The following is an 8654-nucleotide window of genomic DNA, read 5'->3' as shown; positions in this document are numbered from 1 at the left end:
GGATGCTGAGGTGTCATGTGTGTGGGGGGGGGGCTGGGTGCATTTCTATTTAGGCTATGGCGGCAGTGGTACCCTACAGAGTCAGCCTGGTGGCTCCATCCTCACAGCGCTTTGTCCAGCTGGGTCTCAATATCCATTAGTCTAGAGTCCATCTTCCCTGCTTTTTTTTTTTTATTCCAGCAGAAATAGAGGGCATTCTTCCTGCAGTCGTGCAGGAGAGATACAACACAGAGGCGATGCCTCTCAAGGGACGTATCAGATTCTTGAAGAGAGTATAACAAGTTTAAGTGGGTCAGATGCCATGACTCAACAGCTTCTCCTTGATCCTTTAATCTCACATCTGAAGCTCACGACCTAGCCAGGTTACCCGGGGGCAGCACCATCATGGTACCAGCAGGGCTTCTGTTCGGGGAGGTTGTATAATCCACCTGCTGCACCATTCCACACCCAGCTTGAGAGTATGAACATGATTTATAAGTGGAAGCTCTTGTTTTCAGATCGACCAGTGTCATGCCAGGGAAATTCTGTCCTCTGGGAGGAGAGCCGCAATGACCAGGCCGCTGCAAAGTCTCACAAATGCCAAGACTCCTCAAGATGAAAGTCACCTCCAGGTGAGTTGGAGGGAGTAAAGACAAAGAACACTGCAGGCCGGGGACCAAGAAGTGTAGGACTGAGTTTTACCTCCATTTCTAGCAACTGCTACACACACACACAAACACACACACACACACACACACACACACAGACACACACAGACACACACACACACACACACAGAGTCCCTTCCAAAAATGCCATGGCTTCAAAGAAGAGACAGCTGCCTCCCTACCCCTCATTCATCACCTGCTTGCTGGCCTCGGACTGATAAGACAAATCCAGATCAAATTACCTGGCAGCTGGGAGAGCTACGAGATAAGGAAACGAGAACTCAGTAGGAGTTCAGTAGAGTAGCAAAGATCAAATTGTGTATTAAATTTTCCAGGCACAAAAACCTCGCTCCCTCTGCAAACCTAGGGGAGGCACCTCAAATCACTTGGCACCAAATAGGCCTCCTTGGAGGAAAAAATAATGCCTTCAGCATCTACGAGAAAAATTAAGAAAACCGAGCACTGAGAGGCCAATCCATTCCCACTGGACCAGATGGTAAGAAGACAAAAGGCAGAGATAAATAGTGTAAAGAGATGAGTGGCCAGTGGCCAAAGAAGCTTTGAGCAACAGAAAGAACACTGGACTGAGCAAGAGACTTGGGTTCCTGTTCTCTCCCTTTCTCTCTCCCTTTGAAGATGCACTCAAACCCCTCAGGGATTTAGTATTTTTTTTGTAAGATGGTGGAGTAGAGATCTCTTCCAAGCTGAGATCCCTTAGGCTTGATTTTTAAATTTCTTGTAACCTAGTTTTCACAAGGCGTTCCATCTGATGGCTAACCCTTTTGACGCAGGCATTTTCTGAGCTAAATCTCAAGTTTGGGCTACAGAATACTCCAGAGGCACTGCCGAAGTTTTAACTTTTTTCATTCAAAACTACCAGTTTTGTTTGGGACGAAGCATCCAGACATGAGCTTTCAAAATAGCAGTGACCTAGGGAAACTTTAAAGGGTGGTGGAACTATTCCATATCTTATTTGTGGTAGTGATTACACCAGTCTGTGCAAGTGTTAAAAATTATAGAACTATACAACAAAAAAAGGTGAATTTTTTGTATGTAAATTTAAAATGTATCAAGGAAAAATTGACAGTGATTCTCCAATATTAAATCAAGCCAAATTCCTAATCAGATGAGCTCTCATCCTTTACCAAGAAGCAAAAAAAAAAAAAAAAAAGAAAGAAAAGGAAGAGCGCAGATGTGGTTGAGCGATCACATCCATGTCCTGAATTCCTCACTCCCTATAGTCATACACCTTGCTATGACCTCTGATGACCTCCCTCCCTCTCTGCATCCAGCCACGTGACCTGTTTTATCCAATGGGATGTTAGTAGGTGTGACCCAAGCAGATACTTGAAAGAGCGCTTACATGTTTCCATTTGCATTTCTGCTTTTGCCCTTTGTCACCACCATGACAACATGCCCAGTCTAGCCTGCTGGAGGACGGGACATGAACAGGGTTCTAGAGCTGAGTCATCCCTGCCAACATGAGCCAATAGTCAGATAAGTTAGTGAGTTCGGAGACCAGAACTTCTTAGCCAGTTCAGCCTAAATCGCTGGCACACAGACCTGTGAACTAAATCAATGCTTATTATTCTAGATTTTGAAGTTGTGTGTTATGCAGTATTATTGTAACCACAGATAACTGATAAAAAAGTAAGAAGTTATGAACCACAAGAAAAATGCAGATGAACCAAGGAAAGAGTTCTCTTTGGGGAAATGGGGAACTATGGCAGTTGGGTACACTGTTATTATTTTTTTTAAAGAAAGGCTACCTGAAAAATTCTGTACAGGAAGATGGAAGCAAGACTGGAGAGGAACCAATCCAGGGATATATCACCTGTGATCCGTTCATGACTCTACCCAATGATGTGGATCTCTCCACATCTTTGAGTTTGAATTCATAAAGTCAAAAAATACAGCCTCAGATGATTACAGTAAAATAATTGTAGTATAAAAACAGATCAGTGCCATTGCAGTCATCTATGAATACATGGGAATAAACACACACAGGTATGTGTGTATACATATATATATGTATATATATAAGAGTCAGCCTGTGTACGTACCTAGGCATGTTCATTGTGTGATGCTCCCATTGTTGTAACTGGGGCGGGTGTGGCAAGGTGTCAGGCCAGCATCTTATTGCATAGGAAGAACTTTGGTCTGGCCAACACTAAGCCGGGTAATACATTCAGACCGTGACCACCCTGCCTTTAGTTCAGTCACCACCCAGGACAGAAGCCAGCAAGCCAGAGGGACTTGGCAGGTTGGTTTCAGTCTGGATTAGTGATGTCTTAGAAGGAGAACAGGAATGGAAGGTCTAATCTAGGCCACAAGATAGAGGAAGAGTTTTCAGGGTGGGAAGAAACTTGGAAACAGGAGACCAATGGCACAGGGATGGATCTGAGGGTTGCATCCAGACTGGAGCAGGCCCAGTCAATGGCTGGAGTATAATGTCCCGATAAAATGGACATTCTGGAAAAGGTAGGCGGCATGTCAGGGCTGTACAGGATTAGGGGGTGGGTAGGGGTTGATAAGGGTCAGATCCAGCCAGGTAGGCCCATAGGTGATGGGGCTGGGTGGGGACGCACCTTGCCCACAGTGGAGGGCCGTGAATATCGAGACCCACATTCTGGATCACCCTGGAGCAGGTGTCAGGGTAAATCTTAACATACGGAAGGAAGATCCCTGACTCAGTGAGAACCAGGGCACTAAAGAAAAAAGGAGAGGCTTCAGGCTCCGTAAAGCTGAGAATTAGGAGGGGCAGATATGTGCAAGTGGAAAGTGGCCTGGGTTAATTTAGAAGCTGGGCACCGACGCGTGAGCCAGCTTTTACGGGCTCCCGGAGCAGGCCAGAAAGGTGACGAAAGTTCGTCTAAAGGCTCTGGGGTCCTGAGTCATATCCAGCCTTGTACCAAATACCGTCAGTTTAACTTCCAAAACGTCCCTGGGATCTGGACCTCTCAGCGTCCTTCCCACCGCCATCGCCTGTCCTGATTTACGCAGCGGCCCTCACTTGTCTTCCTGGACGGCGGCCAGAGTGAGCTTTCTGAGGTGCAGCTTGGGTTGCATCACTTGCCCTGTTTAAACCCTCCCAAGCCTTTCTGGATTCTTCGCCAGTAGTTTCACTCTCTTAATCATGACCTGGGCTGCTTTCGCGCTGTGCCTCCCTTGCTTCGGTTCTGCGATGCCTCCAGCTCCTCTTGACTCAGCACCTTCACGTAGGCTCTTCAAAGTAGGTAACCCCGCTTGTTCTCTCTCGTAGCATCCTAGCTTTTGTCCTCAAAGCCATGAACGTAATTGGTAAGAATTTGTCATCAGTTTTGTTTGCTTGCCTCCTTAGTGTCTGAAACCCCCACCAGACTGTAAGGTCTATGAAGACAGGGACCAGTTCTGTCTCGTGTGGCCCAAAGCATAGGGTCATTGTTGAATAACTTTATTGATTAAATGAATGAAGTTTGGAAACAAGGCAGAGAAGGAGCAAGACGGACCCTGGTCAGAGGAGCAGCCCCCTGGCCCGCCGTGGGCACCCCAGATGCAGGACGTGTGTCGGCGGGTCGACTCCTGTCACGTTTACAGCCACTGTCTTTATCCGACTCAAGGATGGGTCTGGGCTAAGTGGACGTGGGAGGGCCACAGAAGGGGCACGTACGCCTATAGAGCCGCAAAGGGCTAAACGTGTTAGGCTTTGAAGGTTCATTCGTTCCTAAAGCATAACCTGAAACCCTCCTTGTGCCCAGACTCTACCTACCAGAATAGACTCTCTCTACCAGAAAATGGGGGTTTTCTTCCTCCCTCTGACTCAGCCGTCTTGTCCCAACAGCTTACCATCCACACTCTCGGCAGCTGACGAGGGTTAGAGGGAAGCTTCCAGCTAGAATGTCCGTTGCCGGGATCTTTGTTGCCTGGTTTTCACGCCAGCTTCTAGGCCCCTAGCCCTTGTCTCTGTCTGCCCTTTTGGTCTGTGCTCCTGTCTCTGGGACTTGTGGCCACGCAAAGAAGCTTCACCTTGAACTCGGTCACTCCCTGAGGTCATCTGTGGTCTGGTCTCGCAGGTAAAACAGGCTGAAGCTGCCCACATGGTGCGCCGAGGCTCCGAGGCTTGTGCTGCACTCCGGCCAGTGTGGATGATGTCCAGTGCTGCCCCTGCCAGACCATCTATACCAATGGTTCTGGCCTAACCTGGCCCCACGCTCCCTTCTGTCTCTTTCCTCCAGTGGACCCCACGGTTCTGCCTTCCCTACCCTTCCTTCGTTAAAAAAAACGAAAGTGAAAATCATTGGAAAACCTTAAGCTTCCTAGAAAATAAGTTTGTTTTATTCTTTTTTATGCATGTATCTAGAGGTAGCAGTAGCTTAGAAGCCTAGACCTTCTGCATTGATCTTAAGCCCTGGGTCTCAAATACCCTTCAGGTTGGGTTTTGAAGAGCTGGGAGACAAGAAGACAATGAGCAACTTAGACTTAATGAAAGTGAAATAATTAAACACTTAGCATTGGCAAAGCCACGCTTTGTGGTCAGAGCAAAACTGTCAGAGCCAGAGATGCATTCGACAGAGGGAGACCTCAAGTGACCGCAGTGGGGAGGGCCTGGAGTAATCAGAATCCCTTCGGCCACCAGCAGCCTGAATGGTGTCCTTGTCTGGCCCGTCCAGAGCTCTCACCCTCTCCCCCATCCACCTCTGCAGGGCGGAACTCAGGCACTTTGGAGGAAGACTTCAAAGACTTTTTTTTTTTGCAAAAAAAAAAATATAATAGAACCCCTATCTTTCAGGAGAAATGAGCTCCTCCTAAATTTTCAACATTTCAGAGATCTAGGCAATCACGCTTAGGTACGAAAATAACAGAGCAGCAAAAATAGAACTGCCAAACTGTAACCAAGACAGACAGTCTCCATGATTTAAATACTAGATCTTGAACAGCGTCTGTGTTTAGCTCCTCAGTTCAGACGCTAGAAAATAGTGCGGTGTGGGTGTGTTGAGGCTGATGTGGAAGGAGGATCTTCAGGGACCATTGAAGAAGTAGAGGAATATGGAACCGGGGTGATGGGGGAAGGGGGTCCCAGAGCAGATATCTGTCCTTGGCTTCCCCTCTCAAAGAGATGCAGCTGCTCTCTGGGAAGGAGGGATGGGATTAGCCACTGCATCCCCCAGGGGAGTTAAGTCTACAGATATTTTATAATTTGCCTGCAAGTATTTATGTGTTTTAACGAGGGCAGAATAATGAACTGAATATGTGCCTTTGAAATAGAACTTTTTGAAGATGATGCTTTAGTGACTCCCAGGTAGTGGCTCCAAGGGTAGAAAGTTCAGGCACAGTGGACGGGCAGTTCTTCAGGCAGGGACGTACTTTGGACGCACTTACACCACCCTTGATATCAGCTCAGGGAAGCAGACTTCTAGACAACTCCTGGGTAGGGCCGAGACTGCTCAGAATATTGCATATCGCAAATGAGATTAGTTTGCTGAAAACGCTAACCCTGTGTTCCAGGGAATTTGACTTTCAGTCACAAACGGAGCTAAGATCAAGGCCCTGTGCCAGGGGCAGAACGGTCTGGCCTGGGTGCCAGGCATTTGGCTGAAGGTCAGGGTCTCTCAAGGCCACTGCACATCCAGGGGGCAGAGGCAGGGCCCTTGCTTGGGAGGGGTCTCCTGAGCCATGGCCTCTGCAGGGACTTGGGTGCCCCTCCCCCCATTCTGCTGTGCCGTTCCCCCCCCCCCCCTTAGTCACCAGGCATCTAGAAAAGCTCTCTCCTTGTTTTATCTGGCAGAACCTTGGGACAATCGTTGGATCGGGTTCAACTGGCCAGGAAACCAAAGCCCACAGAAAAATGCCTCATGACTCCTGCCAACCTCCTGCTCCCTCGGGTCCCAGCGCCAGACAAAGAGCCCTGCCAGTGTTTGGATGTGCGAGAGGAAGGACGTTCTGGAGCTAGAAGCCACAGAATGGGAGTCGTGTACTTTCCGGGGCTGCCTCAGCCGGCCCGGCTGCTGCTCCACTCTGTGGCTCATGAAAGGGTTCTCACCTCCTGGGCTGGAAGGGAGTGGGTCTGTCTGCTACCCAGGCGGTTGCCTCTGTGGCTTTCTGAAAAAGAATGCGTGTGCTTGTCAAAACAGAACTTTCCTGTGGACTTGGAAGAGTGGGCCTGTCTGCCTGCCAGGAAGGAGCGCGTTTCAGTCTGGATAAAAAGGGAGAAAAATTCCACTGTGCAGGCCCATCAGCCATGGCTCGGAGCAGCCTTCCTCCCTCACAAAGACAGCCAGCTTCCCCAGCAGTTGCCCACCAACTCTGTCTGCCTTGGTCTGGAAGCGGGGGGAGGTGCTGATGAAGCCATGAGGGGTGAGTGTCTTCCTGATCGTGGATAGGGAAATAAAGCTCTCCTCCCTGGGTGACAGGAGCCTCCAGGCTCAGGGACTCATGAGTAATGTGTTGGTAAACACTCTTGCGTGGCGTTTCCAGTCATTTTTTTCCCTCCCCTGTAGGCTGCTGTTATCCCCCTGATAGTGGAAAAACTGACACATGAAGAGGACTTGCCCCAGGACCTGGAGAAGGGCCCTGGAAACCTGCTCGTGGATTCATCAGCAGATTGTGACAGCGTGGCCCTGCTCCAGAAGTTTTCTCTGGATTCAACCTCCCAAGGCAGCCACCGGAGCCAAGTCCAGGGCCCAAATCAGATGTGACTCTAGGAGCACAGTAAACACACCAGTTTCTTCTGCAAAGATGATCTAACTTGGGAGCGATTGATAAATATTCCCTTCCAGTGCTTGATAACCCAGGTCCCTTGGGGACTCCAGATACCCGAGGGACTCTTCATAAAACTCAAAATACATCCAGAAGAGGGACCCCATCTCCTCTATGAATTGATCATGTTTCCAGAAGGCAGGTCTGCACATAAGATATTTGTGACTACATGTAGATGCTAAGTCCCTGATTGTGAGATTTGCATCCATTTAATTTGAGTGGTTGGGTGAACTTTCCCTAACAAGTGAGGCAGTTCCTGGGTAGAAGGAAGGCAGGCCAGCAGAATCTGGGCTGATCTTACAAGTGGCTTGTTCTTTGCCCTTGCAGAAGCATTAGGCTTTGAGATACCAGAGCCCTCTAATATCTGCCTGAATTTCTGGAGACACCAACAGAAAGTCTTGGCAAGATGGAGGACATTTTTGGATCTAGCTCCCAAAACTACAGCCGTAAGTTCCAGAACAATAATTAAGCATTATTGCAGCTAGGAATTGCGGTTAATCAATTTATACAAACTTGTTTAGATGTAGCTGGGAATTTTTAACTGAAGTATGCAGGCTTGCACATTGTTTACTGGTATCAGTAACTTACATGTGTGAATGTGATTGCTTTGTTTATAAGTACATGCCTGACTCCCTACAGCTCTGAGGACAAGTATATAACACAAGCCATGTACTGTTTTCATTTCAAGCAGAACTTTGTCATTGTTCCAGAGGTTAAAAATCAACAGCATGGTATAATGATAAATATGGACAATAAGTGAAACTTAAGGACTAGTCTCCTGTGTTATTATACCTGCTGATCTCAAGGTGGTTCTGCTGCTGGGAGTCCCCAGTATTTTATCTCGGTTCTGGGGCTAAAACTTAAAGTCAGTGGTGAGAACCTACAAGTGGGGCCAGATTGTGACTCAAGGAATGTATATAGAGTTTAGGAAACTTTATGCATTTAATAAGGATGTGAGGTGAAGGAGGGTATAGTTCAGTGGTAGAGCGCATGTCTAGCATGCATGAGGTCCTGGGTTCAGTCCCCAGTACCTCCATTAAAATAAATAAATAAACCTAATCACCTCCCCCTACAAAAACAAACAAAAAACAACACCCCTCAAAACTCCCAATTCCCCCCCCCCCAAAATAAAAAAAAAAAATAAGGATGTGAGCTAAGAAGTCGCCATGGGCATCATGTGTCTCCTCATATAGTGCTGTTGGAAGTACACCATGGCGCTCCCTGAGAAGTCTTCTTGCCAGAAAGAATTAAACCTGGATTTAATCAAGCACC

At 47.8% G+C, this 8654-nt stretch overlaps 1 protein-coding gene across 1 annotated transcript; it reads left to right on the top strand.

The window, feature by feature from the left end:
• The first annotated feature begins 472 nt into the window (after positions 1 to 472).
• On the top strand, positions 473 to 8379 carry LOC116657051. Its single transcript, XM_032458022.1, has 3 exons — positions 473 to 611; positions 6412 to 6980; positions 7124 to 8379. The coding sequence occupies exons 1-3, from the start codon at positions 577 to 579 to the stop codon at positions 7162 to 7164; spliced, it is 645 nt and encodes a 214-aa protein (XP_032313913.1). The 5' UTR covers positions 473 to 576; the 3' UTR covers positions 7165 to 8379.
• Positions 8380 to 8654: the final 275 nt, after the last annotated feature.

Source organism: Camelus ferus, chromosome 17 (genome assembly GCF_009834535.1).
Source record: "Camelus ferus isolate YT-003-E chromosome 17, BCGSAC_Cfer_1.0, whole genome shotgun sequence".
NCBI classification, from domain to species: Eukaryota; Metazoa; Chordata; class Mammalia; order Artiodactyla; family Camelidae; genus Camelus; species Camelus ferus.
This window is presented reverse-complemented; position numbering and strand designations above follow the sequence as displayed.

What these genes read in the sequence shown, in the direction of transcription:
- LOC116657051 (XM_032458022.1), top strand. Translation starts at nt 577, where the DNA reads ATGCCAAGACTCCTCAAGATGAAAGTCACCTCCAG. An exon ending in AAGATGAAAGTCACCTCCAG is followed by an intron (nt 612 to 6,411) that starts GTGAGTTGGAGG and finishes TTTATCTGGCAG; the next exon opens with AACCTTGGGACAATCGTTGG. An exon ending in TGCTGATGAAGCCATGAGGG is followed by an intron (nt 6,981 to 7,123) that starts GTGAGTGTCTTC and finishes CCTCCCCTGTAG; the next exon opens with GCTGCTGTTATCCCCCTGAT.